Raw genomic sequence first — 18,937 nt, forward strand, 5'->3', positions numbered from 1 at the left:
GTAGGCTATTGAAAAAGGTAGATAAGTTGATCAAACAAACAAAAAAAAGTCTGAGCTCCCAGATCACTAACCTCTGGTTTGCTTTATTTAATGTGATAATATCATAAATATATTTGAATATTTTCATCAGAAAAATCATAGTCAATATTTAAAGGACTTCATAGGGTTTTGATTTGTAACATCTGTATCCAACAGAATAATTGACTTGAAACACAGTTTGTCATCATTAATTCACTCAGAGAAATGACCGTCCATACACAGAGAACAAAATTCTGTTCAAGTTCACTTTATTAGGGTCACAGATCACATTATACATAAATTATAAATAAATAAATAAATAAAAAGAAATAACCTCTCATTGGTGGTAATTACTATTATACCGCTCTATTGTATAGATATATGTTTAAAAAATGGATTTGATTCGAATGCAAAGTACACCTAAAAGAACAATTACATTTATCAGCTGCTGAGGTAAAAAGAATCAAGAAACAACAGATATGCTGAAACCACTGTCATTTGTATGATAACATGTGAAAAGTGCAAAAGTAAAAATATGTAAACAATTATGGTTATTCACGGAAAATAAATCACCAAACAGTGGCAAAGGTATAACAGCATAACATTAAAGGGTTAAAGCCACCTTTATACTCAACCCATGGCCTGTTACAGCTCAAAGACCCCAATATTGCTTTTTATAAGTTAGCTTTTTTTGTTTGTTTGATTTGTCTGAGGCTCTCTTTGCACATTTAGGGAGTATAACATTGTTAACTTGTTGAAATGGCTATGGTTCAGTACCACTGGTTTGGAGGGATTCTTTCAAATGCTTCTGGCATTTACCATATAAAGCTAATGTGGATTTGCTCCTTACTCCTTTCAGCATGTAAACAGTAATAAATCCACTTAAAATGACGCATACAACTGAGAGAACTATGACTGGGACAGTGACTGCACCTCCAGCATCTCCTGGAACTAAAACAGACACATCTGTTAGATACAGTATGGATCAACCCTACATTCATTTTTTGATTTACAGTATATCTACAGGTATATTCAGATTCATTCAGACACAAAAACAGGTTTGTTATACGATTCACATTATTTTTAATGCAAGAGCGGGTGCAGCCATTTGTAAACTGAATGTATCCGGCTTCCAGTCTCATCCATTTCCAGTTATTTTTAGCTGTACGTAACAGCTCATTATGCTGCTTAATATTGCAAACTAGTATTTCTTACCATATTATTTTAATGTCATAATTAACACTGGTTTGTATCACAAATAGCTTTCTGCATTTTGTTGTTCTTTTAGTTGTTTACCTATAGCAGCAAATGAATCGGAAGTCTTGCAACTTCACAGAAAATAGCTTTCTTCTGTGTTGTAAAGATGGTTTGATACTAGTGAGGACATCTTATAGACTTTTAATGATATTTTGTATCACCGAACCCAACCTTTTTTGTACTACAAAATGATTTTTCAGTAGTATTACTGCACACTGTGAGTTGTTTGCTTTTGGGATCCCAGAGTAAAAGAGGGTTTTTACCATAGCTGAAGATCACAGGTCTCTGAAGGTACTGGTTCAGGAGGTTGTTCTTCAGTGTAAATGTGACATTAACCACTGGCTTCTGTGCCTCATAGCTGCTCTTAACTAAATAAAGCCCATCTTCTGTCTGGTCATGGAGCTCCAGATGATGGCTAAGGCTCTGGCCATGTTCATCCAACCAGATCACCTCAGGTTTGGGGAATCCCTCCGTCTCAAACTGCACTGTCACTGTAGTAGAGTTTGCATGGATGCTCAACCTGGGCTCGGAGTAAAAGGCTAAAGAACACACACATTCAGATTGACTGTTCAGTGATCAGAGCTCAGCTGTTTTCGGATGCCATTTGTGTAAAAGCATCCATGTACAAATGCCATTTAATTTTGCCTCATTATAAAGCATTCTGTTGTAAAATGACAGTGAGGATTCACAACTTCAAATTCTACATACCTCCATAGTCAAGTTTTATTTTGGCATTTCCCGACTCTTTCATGTTTCTCACTTTACACAGGTACCAACCCACATCCTTCAGTCCAACTCCATCTATCCTCAGAGAGGCATTCCCTTTGCCAAGCTCTGAAACATAAAGCGAGGTCCGTTTGTGGTATTCTGGACTTTGATGGTCTACCTGGTTCTGTTCATAATAGAAGCTGTGCACGATCCGTGAGTCCTCCTGCCGTAGCCACACAATAACTAGGCTGGAGAGTTCGGGGTACGGCGTGAAATGACAGCCCAGTACAGCTGGATGACCCCTGACTGCAATCAAGTGATCACTTGGTACGCTTACCATACAAGAAGCTGTAAGCAGAATGAATCCAGATTTAATGCTTAACGAGATAGTTGCATGCATACATAATATTCATACACATATTTCATCAGCTGTACATGTTATAGGCTATTATGGACACTTTAGAGGAAAACACTTTGAATACCTTACCTGCACTGCTAGCTAAAATGCAATATAGAAGTTGGAGCATTTTTTAAAACCCAATAAAAAGTAAGACTTCCTACTTCTAGTTCTTCTGCAATTCCTGAAAAAAAGAAAATGCACTAGAAGCTTAGTACCCACTAAATAACATTGTTAAGAACAGACTGGCAAAATATTGCAATTAGCAACAAAACAAATCTTTCCATTTAATATGTACACCTTCTGTTACTATCCATAGACATTTTTATAATAATTATAGGCAAGTTAAAAGCTTACAGAACCTCAATAAAAACAACCCTCCGACACACAGAACTCTGTATATTGAGGAGAAAAATAGACGTCAGGTAAAGTGAAAGTATAAACAATTGGGTGTTTGTTATTTTACCTGGCCGGAAGTGAGGCAAAATTTCACAATAAAATAACAGTAAATTAATTTGCTACTTATCATAGTTTTATTAACGTCTACACCTACCCTTACAATAATGCAAATACAGTAATTAAATGACACAATATTAATTTTGCGCATGCCCAGTGTCCGTAGCTGTATCCCTTGTACCCTGCGTCTCAAATCAGCTCCCTAGGTCGTGAACATAGGTCGTGAATCAGTATATCATGTAAATGAATGTGGCTGATGACTGCTGATTGAGACGCACCACCAGTCTCTCAATCTTTACCGAGAAACAGCATTCTCCGCCAAGTTCAACGGTCCATAAAAAATGATACAGTAAAAAGTGATGAAAATTTGGATTTCGTTAGAAGAGTACCTCTACTATAATAATACGTGAACCTCAAGGAGCATATTAAAATAATAAATAAAGCCATGTCATGACATCACTGTGTTACTTGTATCAGACCTGTTCCCACGAGGATTGAGGAACAGACAGACAGGGATCTGATCGAGGCTGAAGATAATGCAGGACACACCTTCCCAATCCACACACGAGCTCTGAATTTGAAGATCAGTGTTAAACGGATTATTTTTGGTGGAAAATCACATTTAAAATAATATTCCCTGCAAAGTAACAGTGCGTGCAGAGACTACATGCATAAAATACATACAAACCTTGAGATAAAGAAAAAAGAAATTTGACCTCATTCAAAAACTGGAGGAGTTTGTTGTCCCTCTGAACCCCTTCAGTGCCCTCTGTGCCTTTTTTGAAGAAGGGGTTTGTTCCTTGGTTCCTCCCCACAAGATCTCAACCAACAACAGACATTCTCCTCCTTCTCTATCAAGTAAAACAAACTATCTATACGCATGCGCACATTGTCACAAAAACTTTAAAATAAAAGACACTGGTTGACATATTATATTAAGAAAACAAGTATGAAAGATATGTTTGCAATATATAAAAGAAACAGTAATTATTTTGTAATAAAGTAATTATTTTGTTTTCCCCCCCGCTAATTTAGTAAGAGTAGTTCCACACTCCAGTTCAGTTGGTGGCAGTACTGCACCTAAAAGCTGGTTTAAGCAAGCAAGAAGAAGACGACATAACGCTCAACCATGTGCAGGTGTTCTGCGATTCACGTAAAGATGATTTGTTATACCATGATTGTATCTACTATTTAATATACTATGATTATAATAAAAATGTTTTCGTAAGGAAATACATGGCAGCAGAATGAGAAATTAAAATCGTCAAAAACTCTTCCTAAATGTGTACTTGTTGCTTTTAAATTCACCCCGCAAAATAGTAGTTCATGTACTGTAGAGCACAGATTCAATATTTTATAGTGATTTGAATATTTAGTAAACGCTGTACTTGGTTTAATGTGCAAGGGAAAATAATATATAAGGCAGATTTGACGTGTTATTGCGTTAATATTACAATGGTTTCCATCACGTTGCAGTTTGATATTAGCTTACACAAGTTTGTTGCTGGAATTGTTTAACCAGAACACATACACAGCTAAAGGCTTATGTTACTAAATGTGCACATATAGCCTGTTAACAAAAGCTCATTTCATGTTGATTTTTACTAGTCTATGAAAGCTTGAGATAGCCAACCCATTACGTTACTCCCGCTGTCATGAAAATACATGCCAATATGGGTATTTATTTGAACAAACATTATCATTGACTAGAATTCATAAGAAATTAAAAATAATAAACACACAATATAAATTAATGTGAACATGAATGCATGTTTTCAAAGTGGGATACTGCATGGGAGGGAGGCTTCCTCTTAAGATAACGTCAACAACGAATTTTAACGAATGTTTTAACGAAACCTCAAAGATGTTTCTTTTGTATTGCACGTGGATCATCGGTGCTGGTAAGAAAAGCTTATTTATATTGGAATGTTTTAACATGTATAATTACTATGAACCTTACAAGCATTAATATTACAAATAAATCATTATTTCAGTCATACGAGAGTCATTAGGTTTCAAACAAAGCAGTTGTCCCGCAGGAATTAGAACAACACTTGTTGAATCCATTCTTTTTCATTGGAGGCTACAATACAACGTTCATTATGTTTGTTTTTAAAGGTGATATTGAATATTGTATTTAGCCTTACTCTAAGAAAAAATTTGTCATCTGATTATTGATGTTGAGATATTAAATATTTTATATTCATTTATATAACTAAAGTGAATCCCTTGAGTGAGATCCCATGTGGCATACTGTTGTTGGTGTTTTTATCATTTAATGTACTGGTGGTCATGATCATGATTCAACCCTGAATACAAGCTACAAACGTTTTTGTAACAAATCTTCCATTAAATTTAAAGTCTCTGACCACATTCTTTTAGCCTCTTTTAGGGTGAATGTTCCTGACAGGTATTTGCTGGCAATCCGGGGTCGTCCAGCTGTTCTGGGCTGTGAGTTCACACCTGATCCTGACCTCTCCAGCCTGGTGATTACCTGGCAAAGATCGGAGAACTCACAGGTTGTCCACAGTTTCTATTATCAGCAGGACCAACTGGACAGGCAGAGTCGAGAATTCCATAATCGGACATCATTGTTTATTTCAGAGCTTGGTAAAGGAAATGCCTCTCTTAGAATTAATTCAGTTTTACCTAAGGATGCCGGTCAATACCTTTGCCAAGTGAGCAATGCTAAAGGGACAGGAAGAGCCCAGATAGAGCTGGACTACGGGGGTATGCGGGACTTATAACAACCAGAATTTTTCTTTTTTTTATGCCATGTTATTATCATAGCTTAGAAAACAAAAGAACATTTCTGAACCTGAATGTTAACTGATATGCAGTATGTCTTATATACAATTATCTGTTGCCTATTTGAATATTTGTGTAGTCAAATGCCTGTAACAGTAATTCAGTATCCAACACATACAGCTTATTCAGTACAGAATTTTGGAGAACATTACATACTTTAGAGGGTTTTTAAAACAACTAAAAGTTTTTATTGGTGCATCTTTGCTTTCTGAGGATACTAAACTCACTCTCTGAATGTGTATGTGTTTCTCAGCGCTTTACTCCGAGCCTAAGTTTTACATTCATGTGAACTCCACAACTGTGACAGTGCAGTTTGAGACGGAGGGATTCCCCAAACCTGAGGTGATCTGGCTGGGGGAACACGGCCAGAACCTCAGCTATCACCTGGAGCTCCATGACCAGACAGAAGATGGGCTTTATGTAGTTAAGAGCAGTTTTGAGGCCCAGAAGCCAGTGGTTAATGTCACATTTACACTAAAGAACAACCTCCTGAACCAGTACCTTCAGAGACCCCTGTTCCTCAGCTATGGTAAAGACCCTGTTTCACTCTCTGAACTACTGTAACTGCATGTCAGAACGTATTCTCTATAGAATGGGGTTAGTGAAGTAAAATTGTGATATTAAAATTCAACATTAAAATGGAAGTATAGCAGCTTTAATATCCATGATTTGTCCATAATGAATGTAGGATGTATATAATAAGATGTTTGAAGTCTCTGTAAAAGTGACACTGAATAAGTGCAGTATGACTGAATGGATTTAAACAGTATGAAATTAGTAGCTGGAGATATTACCAAATTATCCAAACATGCAAGGGGCTTTGTGATTTCATTCCATTTCTGCAGGCACATGTTCAGTGTGCATGAGGTAATGTTTATTGTAATAAGAGTAATAGTCCATTGTCTGTCAACGGAAATTTTTTTTAAAAAAAAAACCCTTTTTCACCACCTCACAGTAAAAGAATGAAACAGTATGTGTTTAAACCAGTTTTGGAACAGGTCACATAAAAATAAAAAAAACTTAGTTCTGTTGTGTTAATTGCTCTTTCATAAAGATAACCACAAGGAAGTAAATTAACTAAATGGCCCAGTTCCACAGACAGGGCTGGTCAAAGCCAGGATTAAGCCTTAGTTCAATTATAGAATTTAAGTAGCTTTTATAAAAAAAAAAAAAAACATTACTGGTGCGCATCTTGAGACAAAACCATAACACTGACATATTTTAAGTCAGTACAAGTCAGTACAAGTTAATTTCAGTTAAAAGAGCTCAAACTTGCATTTTAGTCTGGGACTAGCTTAAGCCTTGTCTGTGAAACCAGGGGAATGTTCTTTATTTTAAGCCAGTTCTTTATTTTTAACCAAGACAAAGAGAGTCATAAAAAGAAGAAACATTGATCAGCCCATAGTGTTTAAAGCAAACTTTATTTCCTTAACGAGAAGTGAGAAAAACATGAAATTAGCATGAAATTAATGCTACATGTTGTATTGATGCAAAGTTGATGAATATAATGTTTACTATATTAAAAAAAACAAACAAAAAAAAAACGAACAGATGTTGGGTTGTGATTTCTAAATATAGTTTGTGGGAATCATCAGCCGTCAGCATCAGGTTACTCGATGATTTAGTTACAAAGTCATACAACTAGTTCGGTTTGAAAACCTAGTTTGTGCACTAACTGTCGTTCAAGTTACTTTGTGTCATTGATTTGAATGCAGATATTATGATCACATTTAGTAAAAGAAACTCAACCAGAAAACATAAAACAACATTTTCTCAGGTCAGTGAATGTTCTTTTTAGACTGAAACAACATTTATGAAATGTATCAATACCTCTGTGTGAGCATAGAGTTTCACTCTACTGGATATTGAGTTCATCTGCTGCTTGAGGGTGACTTCAGCTGCACAATACGCAAGCTGTCTTTGTCCTTTTTACTTGGTGTTATTGAATTTCCTACATGTCTATGCAGGGTCATATATTTTCACTTTAGATTTTATCTTCTTAGGATTTTCTCCTCAAGTAACTAATTGTCTTATCTGAAGCTTGACTGCAATTTAATGTTAAATCATCTAAACCCATTTTAATAATTATTACGGTTTGAGGAAGGTGCTTAATGTTCAATATTGTTGATTTGACTGCATTGACACTATCAGATGAGAACTGAGCTGAGCTAAATGATGACATCACTGTTTTCTCCAGAATTACAGTAGAATTGAACTAATTTCCTAACTGATAAACTTTACAGTTATTGAACTGAACTGAATCAACACTGACTGAACTGACTTCAGCTGAACAATGACACTAGAGCTGCTTTACAGCAGAATTCTGTTTGCATCATTGATCATTACTGTTTTTTTTTTGTGTGTGTGTGTTTGTTTTGTTTTTTTTAGTTTCAAATGAGGCTGGAGATAGAAGCTGGAAGATGGCGGCAATAATTTCTCTATCAATAATAAGCGTCATTCTTTTTGCTGTTGTGATGTTTTTACGATTCAGAAAACCAATAAAACTCTACCTATGAACCTCCAACCTCCACCTCTTGCATCATCACTATGACCCTTTCCCAGCATGTAAACCATCATTTCTCAAAAATATTTCTTCATTTCGTGGAAAATCATTGTATGTTTTTGTTCATAGTGAAAGTCAGTGGTGTCGTATGGTTCTGGATCTCAATAACTTTCATTGTATCAACAAAACATTTTGCAAAATACCTTTAGTGTTACACAGAAGAAGATGATAATCAGATGCCCTTGTGAAATTCTATTCCTGTGGGCTGATTCAGCTTTCCGTAAAATATTGGTTTCCACTGAGCTGCCTAGAAAGAGATAAAACCTTTTTCCATCTGCTAAGCTACACATATTTAATGAGAATAAAACTGCAGAAAAGCAATGTGGACTTGTGGGAATTTTAGCAATTTTATCCTCACAAACCCTTAAATACACAAATATTATTTATGGTCCATGATGTATTATGCAGTGTACTTGCATAAATTCATCAAAGCCATAGCGTGTATAGATTACAAAGAATTATGTGTTGTGCTATAAAAGCTGTATCAACAATGACAACACCAGGAAAAAATCCCAATGACAGTGAACAGTTGATACTGTAAACATCTGAGATATGCAAAGGCGTGGAATGCAACGGTTAGAATGTGTGTAATTGTGTTTGGCTTGGATTTGTAATGAATGGATGGCATGAACAATGACTGACTGAGTCTGTAGCATGTTACACAAAAGGTAAATGGTCTATAATTTGTAGTACTGCTCTGAGTACTCTGTACAAACTTAAATATATGTAGAAGTTCAGTATTACATATGTCAAGGTACAATATTAACTCAATTGACTTCATACAGTACAGAATCATTATTCAGTAGTTAAAATATTAAATATTTAATTGAAATTTTAAAGTGTGAGGAAATTCCCCCTTGTTAAATTTAATATGATGGATTTTGTACAAAATGTTTTTAAAAAAATACACAACAGAAAAATAAATAAGCAGCTAACACAAAGAAATGACTTTCGACACACCCATCTGACTGCCTCTTACGGTCTTTTTTTTTGGCGCACGTGTATATTGTAAATACATACTGTTCATTCAAGCATTCTTGCGTAAATTGATGTTAACTGAAGATTTTTTTCCCAAGAAGGATTGTATGTACACTGAATAGACTTTTGATCTGCTTGTGTTACACATGGCCAGTGATGTAATGTATGAACACAACAACTCAACATGTTGAAACATGTATGCAAAGCTCCTACAGCAATCATTAACCGTTACTGTTCCTCATAGGGTTTGATCTCAACTTATTTCGCTTCCGCACTAACCAAATGATAACAATGACCAGAAAAACACAAACCACGGACAGGACAAGTGCGATGGTTCCTTGATTTGCAGTTGTGTCCTTATCTGAAACAGAAAAAGAAGCTTAGCTTTAACATTTGTTAAGAGCTTCAGATTATGTCAAATGCACTGTTAAATCCGCATCGAGGCAGATATTATACATTCTCACAATCTAAAGCATTTAAGATTAATACTACAAAAAAGCTTTGCAAACCCTGGAATTCAATATATGGATATATTGGATGTGTACAATCAGTCATTCAGATAACAACTAACCAAAACCATGCAGGCTACATATATTTGTGAATAAACCAAATGATGCTTTATTTTTAATATCACTGACCGTGTTCATAAATTTGCACCATTGTATTCCCAATGTGACGCACTGAAGAACAGGTTTACAGCTTTTTCCTTTATGTTTAAAACATTTACTGTGTTCTGTGTCCACTAGTTAACCATTAATGTCCATTAAAGTAGAAATATGCAAAGTATTAGACACAGCTCTCTGGAGCTCCATTGATGGAAAATGTTTGTAGATAGTAGATTTTTGTACAAATATTTAAAAAGAGAAAAACAGGTCGCTCGAACTTAGAGATCACAGTCTTATGACAAATAATTGAAATTGAGACAATATTCCTGAAACAATGTTTCACAATAAACTGACCAAAAATGGCTCATGCCTTTGTTGAAAGATTTTTTGATTTTTAAGGGAAAACCCAGCACTGCTAATTACAACTATTATATAAAGTGTTTCCCAACCCTGTTCCTGGAGACCCACCAATGCTACACCCACATTAATCCAGATATATTTGAAAATACAACCATTGATATCTATGAGTACAAGATGAGTCACATGACTGAACATGTTTCATCATTTTCAATTACTCTGGTTTTCACAAGATATCATCGCTTTCACATGATATAGTTTGTCTTAGTGTGGACGGAAGGCCAAAGTGTAGAGAAAAAGATGCATTTTAAATGTTTTTATGTGAATGTAGCCAAAGAGTACACATTTTTGAACGATTTTCTCAAATCGATGGGTCAGAAAAGGGAGACACTCAACATGTGTTCTGTTTCTGTGGCTCCAGGCCAACCCCTAAACCAAACCACTAGGGTTTAAATCAGATGGAAATGATAGTTCAAGTCTAAAACCCTTAGGCTAAAGGCGCGCACACACTTAACGATTGTAAGGCCGTTTATGAATGTAAATTGATGCTTATGACTGATCGCGCTCAAACGCGTCCAGTCAGAGCCAGTTGCGTTCAGTCTGCGATTACAGTCGGTGTTCAAATTCCATGTGTAAGTATATAAATCGGCTCCAGTCGAAGGAAACAATCGGTATGTGTGTTTAGTTCAGTCTTAGAATGTTTCAGCTAATCGTTAGGTGTGTCCCCGGCTTAATGCGAAACCTGACCTTTAAATATTACTGGTTGTTAGGAGTGCTGATCCAAGAAAAACTTAAACTTATAAATTACTGTTCTTAATCTTGACAAACGATCTAAAAACACTGAGTCATTCTCAGTTTAAAAGCTTTAAATTGCTTTTAATTGCCTTTCAGAAGTTTCAGAATGGCAGCAGCCAAAATTAATAATCTCAGTTAACAACTCTGCAGATTATTTACCAACACCCAAGCCACTAAATTCTATAATAATCAGATTAATGAAGTTTGATTTGTGTTCTTCTACATCAGGCAAGTGTACAAATATGTGTCATCGGCTCCATCGCTCACATCAACTGTTTTAACACACCCCTTTCTCAGCTATGCAATTCCAATGTGCTTGCATCAGTTTTATAAATGGAAAAGTATGTAGATGAATCAAGACAAAGAAGACAAAGGAGTTCTGTGTTGTAAAATAACAGGAAAATTATGGCAGCAAATCACTTGAGACAAGGCAAACATGCCTTAAATGTATAGTATAATGGATGACATGCCTCTAACCGTCACCTCCTAACACACACTTTGCACACATAAAATCATACCATAGCTGAGGATCACGGGTCTCTGAAGGTTCTGGTTCAGGAGGTTGTTCTTCAGTGTAAATGTGACATTAACCGCTGGCTTCTGGGCCTCATAGCTGCTCTTTATGAAATAAAGCCCATCTTCTGTCTGGTCGTGGAGCTCCAGGTGATAGCTGAGGTTCTGGCCGTGTTCCCCCAGCCAGATCACCTCAGGTTTGGGGAATCCCTCTGTCTCAAACTGCACTGTCAATGCAGAAGAGTTTACATGGATGCTCAACCTGGGCTCAGAGTAAAGAGCTGAGAAAAAAAACATAATCAGCTGCGTTGTATTGAAATATACTTAAGTAAAAACAAACAAACAAACAAACAAACAAAAATCATTGTTTTAATTGCTAAAGTAATTTCTAGATTATAAAATATATCTTACAGCAAATCATAACTAGAACACTTTATTTTCCCTGGAAATCACACTTTTAAAATAGGCCTACATTTTTATATTTCAAGGCTTGTTATGCCCATGGGAAACCTGAAACATGATACAGCCACAGCAAAAACACTGCTAACATATTCTCAATTCTCAGAATACCTAATCCTCAAACAAAAATAAGCTTAAAGATAAAATGAAACACGATGAATAGCTCATTTGTTTATGTTTAGCTTTATCTGTGTCTGTGCATTTCAGATTCAATAAAATGAAACAGTTTATAAAAGTTGAGCTGTATGCTTTTGAACACAAGTATCAACTTGAACAAATCATTATTTTGTCAATTAGACTACACTAGAATTCAAGGTCAGCGTAATACTGTAAATTCAGTAGCAATATTGAATAGATGTGCAGGAAACACTGTCTGAGCATTTTCGTATGAAGATCTGTCCACGTAGATGGACTGAAAAAAACAAAGTTGGGAGCTCCAGGAAATAGTTTACAACATATTCATTCCAATGATCTTCATACTCATACCTCCATAGATCACGTTCATCAAGGCTCTTCCCGTTCCCTTTGCATTGCTCACTATGCACAGGTAAGAGCCTGCATCCTTCGGTCTAACTATTGCAATTCTTAATGAGGCATTTCCTTTACCAAGCTCTGAAATAAACAATGATGTCCGATTATGGAATTCTCGACTCTGTCTGTCCAGTTGGTCCTGCTGATAATAGAAACTGTGGACAACCTGTGAATCCTCCGATCTTTGCCAGGTAATCACCAGGCTGGAGAGATCAGGATCAGGTGTGAACTCACAGCCCAGAACAGCTGGACGACCCCGGATTGCCAGCAGATGCTTATCAGTGACCGTCACGTCAAATGAGGCTGGAAAGAGGCAGTAAGAAGAATTTATAGTTGCTTGAAGAAACACTCATCATGGGTAGTCCAAAACTTTACACTTTAAAGGGGTCATATCATGAGAAGTCAAGTTTTCCATAATTTTTATGAAAACACAAACATTGGACCTGACAGCAATGGTACCATCTAAATGTGCAGTCTTAAGCCCTTCACTAGTAACAACTAAATATAACTAGTACATAGCAAATATAATTAAATATTTCATATTTAAATGTCACTTGAAAAAAAAAAAAAAATAGAATGAAGCTTTATACAGCCTTGAAATACCTCGGACTCAATACAATGTATTGACTCAGCTTCAACCAATGGCATGAGTTTGGGGTGCTTTATTGTTCATCTTATTTGAAATTCAAATTTTAATCAATTTAATAGAAGGACCATAAATTGTAAAGGGAAAATGGAAATAAAGTGCAAGAGATCAAGTCTGTTTAGTGTAAAAAAAAAAAAAAAAAATTCATTTGCTCCCATCTAGACTAAAGTATTATAAACATACTTCTGTCAATAAATTCAGTCTATATTTATCATTCTAAATTAGAAATGGTGGCTTAAGTAATACCCTCTTTCTATTTAGGCTGCTATACCATGCAATTAGATTGGAAAGAGTTAAGTTAGCTAACACTTCAGTGGCCATGAATAGGACATGTTCTAACAGCTAAATCAAGCACATTTTTGGCTCCTATTAACTTTTACAAATATGTTTATGCTTATCAAGTCATGGTCCAAAATATTTTGCTCGATTAGAGTCAAGAGAAGCCATAAATATTATCAGTTTCAGGCACTTAGTTGACTAACAATGTCAACAATTTACTTTTTTTTTTCGTTGGACATCACTTTAAAACCTTCTACCATCACTTCATCACTGTGCCAGACCCAGACATTCAATTTTATTTATGTTTTTAAAAAATAAATTATTACGTTTAAAACTATGAAAACAAGGAGTGAGAAAACACAATAGGCTATATTCCAATAATCATGGAGTAAAACTGATTTATATTTTATTATTATTATGAATTGGCACACCGTTGTGGCGCTATTTCTACAACAAAGAAAGCATGAGCAGCCTAAGCTATCTACACAGTTTCTCTTAGTGCACTTGATTTTAAGTTTACGCATTGTATTGCTGTATGGTGGCAAGCACCAATATTATATCGCATCAGACGACTTTTTTATAACGCCTTTCCATTTCTATTCATTAAATGTAAGTCTTACCCGCAAGAACATCCACGAAACACAAAAGGAACCAAAGCATCGTCGCAAGGGGTCAAGAACATAGCAGTTCAGTGCAGCGTTGACGATCATATATGCAAATCAGAAATAAAATAATAAAATGTGGCCTATTCATTATGCATATTCCGCTTCTCTCAATCTCTCAAGCCATATAGAAGCTAAAGCAATCCCACCACAAGACACACATGCTTGCTTCCATCCGCTCTTCAACACCTGGCAGTCCCAATAACTCTCAACTGTTTTTTACAGTCTATGCTCTCAACGTGGCGGGCTTCTGAGGCGGGGCCATATCTATTCACAAACTAGTGTTGTCACGATACCAACATTTTGACTTCGATACGATATCTAACTTAAATATCACGATACCGATACTTAAACGATACTATGGCAAAAACCTAAAAAAGCAGGAAAAGTACATAAATAACATATGACAGAACTTCTTTCTTAACCAGTGTGCAGGCTGATAATTCTGGATTTGAGCTTCATTGCCGTGAAGTCAGAGTATATATATTTTTTATTATTTTCATGCTCAATAAAATTGTAAATTATTTGCTGTTACGCTTTTTTTTAAATATACATTTAGGTGTTTTTGACAGTAAGATTATTGTAAAAAATTATATTACTGTAAATAATTAGAGCAATGTTATTAAAGCATAAATTGGTTTAAAATAACTGTATATACCCTTCACATATTTATATATTTTTAAATTAATTTTATTTTTGCAACCAGATATCACTTATTAAACTAAGACTTAATAATACACCTCTTTGTGGAGATCTGCTTGCACGAGTAAAATAAATAAAAAACACTCATTTAATGTTTGAGAGCATAAAGGTAATGTTGTTATCACATTCACTAACCTGCCGCTCCTTAAAATTCATTGTACAAATCGGGATGTTGACGGCAAGATGCTTTTGACTCCCTTCGCTTGCATTATTTTGTAACATCTTTTGCAGACGGGCTTTGTGGTGTCCGTGGTCTTGCTCTGGCTGTCGGCAATGTAAGCAAAATAATGCCATATTTCGCTTCGTGCATCTGCTTTCTCAACAATTTGTGGACGGTCTGCAAGAGCACCTGTATTTGCAACCATACCTCTCGTTTCGTCACCATAAAAGACGTTGACACGCAGTTGAGAGGAATAAACACGCACTCAATGTGCCTTAGAAGCAGCGCGCTGCACGCACACTGCCACCTGCTGTCGCACATTAGGAAATACAGGTACTAATAAAATGAAGAACCGGACCGTTTTTAAAAGCAGGGCATCGCGATACCTTTCTAGTACCGGTATATCGTGCAACACTATCACAAACACTTTAGGGTATGCATGTGACATCACCGTCGTTACGACTGCGGTCACGCCCACTGAGTGGCAAAAGACTGACGCTGCATTCACACGGGGCGCCGGCGTTAACGCTTTTCATGGGTGACGTCATGCGTTGCCGAACTGAATTGTGGGTTCCGTCGCGTCACTTAGCAAGAAAATCGTTACCGCCAAATCATTTGTTACCCCAGCAGTCTGCCTCCAACTGAGTCCTTAACCAAATACCACTGCCAAAGTGTTTACTTCCAGATCATGGTGTGGATCTCAACTTTTCAAGCGCCAACGCAGGCGTCATCCAATCAGATCGCCCTATGCAAATACCCTAGAGCAGTCGCAGCCAACTGCGTTCGTGCAACACCGGAAAGTAATGTGATTGGCTGTAGGGAATTTGCATAGGGCCATCTGATTGGATGACGCCTGCGTTGGCGCTTGAAAAGTTGAGAAATCTTTAACTTCTGCCGCTTGCAACGCGAGTGAAGCGACGCGACGGAACCCACAATTCAGTTCGGCAATGCATGACGTCACCCATTTAAAGTAAATGAGAAGTGTTAACGCCGGCGCCCCGTGTGAATGCAACGTGACGTGATTGGCTGTAATCACTATAACGCTGCATTCACACGGGGCGTCAGCGTCAACGCTTGACGGAGGGCATGTCTGAAGCTTGTGTTGACGCGACCGTTATAGTGATAACAGCCAATCACATTACTTTCCGGTGTTGCACAAACGCAATTGGCTAGCAACTGCTCTAGGGTATTTGCATAGGGCGATCTGATTGGATGACGCCTGCGTTGGCGCTTGAAAAGTTGAGAAATCTTCAACTTCTGCCGCTTGCAACGCGAGTGAAGCGACGCGACGGAACCCACAATTCAGTTCGGCAACGCATGACGTCACCCATTCAAAGTAAATGAGAAGCGTTAATATGGCGGGCCGTTTTAACATTTAACAGCTAGACTGGATATGTGTTGCAGATATCTGTATTTCAGTTTTGCCTCGTCAAAAAGAACATTTCGGATGTCCGCAACTACATTCTTCCTATCCGTAATTGTCATTTCAGATATCCACAAAGACATTCTTCCTAGGACAAATGACGTCACTTTTGCCATTCATTTGTATGGGGTTTATCATTACAAAAGGCAAAACTGCATTGCAGATATCTCTATCTGTCGTTTCGACTAGTCACAATTACGTTACAGATATCTCGAATGACAATTCCGACTATCCAAAATGTAATTACGACTAGTCAGAAAGACGTCGGTGATATCTACAACGTTAACTCCAGATAGTCGAACTTAACTTTTAAATGTTAAAACGGCTTGCCATACGTTAACGCCGGTGTTACAATATATTCAGTTCCTGAAATATTCTGTTCCACTGGGTGGCGCTTACGCGAATATTCATGATATCCTCCTATTGTGGGCGTGTCCTCGAAACAAGGCGCAAGCGAATGGAACTGAAAATATTAGTACACGCTCCTCAAATCGCATCGGTTTAATGGATTGTTTCGAAAAGGTAAATTCCTTTGGAATATAAATCTTTGGAGCTTTGTTTTGATGACAGTCTTCATGCCAGCAGCTACTTAAATAATGTTATTTTTGTTTAAAATATTATAATTATGATAAGAAAATTATAGTTTAGTTTAGTTTTATTTAAAGTTTGACAAGGCAGGATATTGCAGCACAAAACCCTGAAATGTGTCAAACATAACACATACTCAAACAACTTTATGTACCTGATTTAAAACAATTTCAAAAGCAGTCAAATAAAAAAATTCTGATAATAATCATATAATTTATTCTGTGAGGTAATGCAGCACAAATGCACAGAAAAAATAGACAGCTACTTTACAAGATGACGTTATACTTGTTATTATCACCAATGTCATATGGTTTTGTTTTGCTTTTGTGATGTTTCCACATTACATTCATCATCTTGTAAAGTCACTGTCTGTTTCAGGCTGGATGTGAGAGCTGAAGTCTTGGATAGCTCTGGCAGCATGTGATCTGGACATGCATGAAGGCTGTTCCCGAGTGCCAAGGCCCTGTTTTAATATTTACCTCAGAACCTCACATTTAGCATTGCTTCTTTTCACACATTGTTTTGAATTTTTTAATGTCTTTTCAATTTGAGTTACATTCATAGAGTAATTACTTCTGTACTTGTTATAACATTTAATGTATTTAATATTTATATAGGCTACAACTGAATTTGTTGTTTTAAAAAAATTAAACTAAGAAAAGATGAAAACATTTTCAGGATAATATTTTAAAGATAACTTTGTACAATCCAAATAAGCTTTACAGATATTTAGAAAAGGTTTTAGCAATGTTTGTCATGTTTTTCAATTATTTCACATGCACCTATAGGTCAATCAAGGTAATCAGTTACAAAAACTTAGGACACTAAAGAAACCTTTCTACTGACTCTGAAAAACACCAGAATAAAGATGCCCAGGGTCTCTGATCACCTGTGCGAACGTGCCTTAGTCCTGCTGCAGGAGGTATGAGGAATGTAGATGTGAACAGAGCAATAAACTGCAATGTTCCTAAAATGTGTAAAGGAGTCAAAACAGCGGCGGGAATCCCTCCATCACACACACACACACACATGAAGATGCCTGAGACAGTGCTACAGGGAGAAAGAAGGACAGCTGATTGTCCTTCCAGTGCCAAACCACATGTAACCATAAGTCCCACCAGACATGTTTGAGAATGTGAAATGCCTTGATGGAAGAGTGGAGTAACATCTCACAGCAAGAGCTGCAAATCTGGTGCTGTCCATGAGGATGATATGCTCTGTAAAGCAGCTGGTGCCACATCAGACTTTCAGATACTCTGTTGATCAAACGCCTATGAAATTTGTTCAGTTTATGTCTCAGTTGTTGAATCTTTTTGTTTGTACAAATATTTACATGTTAAGAAATGTGCTGGAAAAACAGTTGAAAGTGAAAAACTCAACACACACAAAAAAATGATGTTGCTTTGCAACAAAAATATGTGACAAATAACATCAAGTGTGCATTTACTTGTTGGACTATAATGATAATTTGTCATGATATCCAGTAAAATATGAGAAAACAGGAAATATTTGTAGTTTGGTGTTGATAAAGGGTAGCCTATGTAAGTTACTGTGGTGATAAACACTGAAATATCAAAATAATCAAGAAATGAAGGATGACAGAATAATCACACCAGGCTATAGCTTTTTATTAGGTCACAGATACATTTGTAGAGGTTTGTTTCAAGTTGTCAATTACAACAAAGGAAGCAAAATAATCAAACTATTCAAAAACTTTTTAAAGCCTCACAAATAAAAAAGCTAAACAGAAAACACATCGTTGTAAAACAAGGTTATTCGCTCATGTTTGCTATGATGTATCATTACGTTAACTGTTTATCTGAATGCCTGTCCTGTACTCAATCAGGCAAAATAGTTCTGACGATTTATATCACACAAACTATGCATTGCTTTGAACATGTGAATTGTTGCTTAACGCTGAATATGTTATTACCTTTTCGAAATAATCCATTAAACCGATGCGATTTGAGGAGCGTGTACTAATATTTTCAGTTCCATTCACTTGCGCGTTGTCTCAGGGACACGCCCACAA

At 36.4% G+C, this 18,937-nt stretch overlaps 2 protein-coding genes across 3 annotated transcripts; one reads left to right on the plus strand and one right to left on the minus strand.

Annotated features, from left to right (window-relative positions):
- Nucleotides 1-3,785: 3,785 nt before the first annotated feature.
- On the plus strand, nucleotides 3,786-8,168 carry LOC125277603 (CD276 antigen-like). The gene is made up of 5 exons (XM_048206091.1): nucleotides 3,786-3,819; nucleotides 3,894-3,989; nucleotides 5,219-5,566; nucleotides 5,898-6,173; nucleotides 8,033-8,168. Exons 1-5 carry the CDS (start codon nucleotides 3,786-3,788, stop codon nucleotides 8,158-8,160), a joined length of 882 nt encoding a protein of 293 aa, XP_048062048.1. The 3' UTR covers nucleotides 8,161-8,168.
- A 692-nt stretch (nucleotides 8,169-8,860) lies between these two features.
- LOC125277138 (CD276 antigen-like) lies at nucleotides 8,861-14,291 on the minus strand. Of its 2 annotated transcripts, none has more exons than XM_048205427.1 (4): nucleotides 13,991-14,291; nucleotides 12,401-12,748; nucleotides 11,461-11,682; nucleotides 8,861-9,546 (listed from the first exon to the last, which is right to left on the minus strand). In XM_048205427.1, exons 1-4 carry the CDS (start codon nucleotides 14,028-14,030, stop codon nucleotides 9,407-9,409), a joined length of 750 nt encoding a protein of 249 aa, XP_048061384.1. In that variant the 5' UTR covers nucleotides 14,031-14,291; the 3' UTR covers nucleotides 8,861-9,406. The 2 variants fall into 2 exon arrangements, with proteins under 2 accessions (XP_048061384.1, XP_048061383.1); XM_048205426.1 differs by having other exon boundaries at nucleotides 11,461-11,736; nucleotides 13,991-14,281.
- Nucleotides 14,292-18,937: the final 4,646 nt, after the last annotated feature.

Source organism: Megalobrama amblycephala, linkage group LG10 (assembly GCF_018812025.1).
Source record: "Megalobrama amblycephala isolate DHTTF-2021 linkage group LG10, ASM1881202v1, whole genome shotgun sequence".
Lineage (NCBI taxonomy): Eukaryota > Metazoa > Chordata > Actinopteri > Cypriniformes > Xenocyprididae > Megalobrama > Megalobrama amblycephala.

Coding starts and splice junctions, on each gene's coding strand:
- LOC125277603 (XM_048206091.1), top strand. CDS start 3,786: ATGAAAGATATGTTTGCAATATATAAAAGAAACA. Junction 3,820..3,893: donor TGCAATATATAAAAGAAACA/GTAATTATTTTG, acceptor TCCACACTCCAG/TTCAGTTGGTGGCAGTACTG. Junction 5,567..5,897: donor GATAGAGCTGGACTACGGGG/GTATGCGGGACT, acceptor TGTGTTTCTCAG/CGCTTTACTCCGAGCCTAAG.
- LOC125277138 (XM_048205426.1), bottom strand. CDS start 14,030: ATGCTTTGGTTCCTTTTGTGTTTCGTGGATGTTCTTGCGG. Junction 11,737..12,400: donor GATGAACGTGATCTATGGAG/GTATGAGTATGA, acceptor TTTTTTTCTCAG/CTCTTTACTCTGAGCCCAGG. Junction 9,547..11,460: donor ACCCGTGATCCTCAGCTATG/GTATGATTTTAT, acceptor TTTCTGTTTCAG/ATAAGGACACAACTGCAAAT.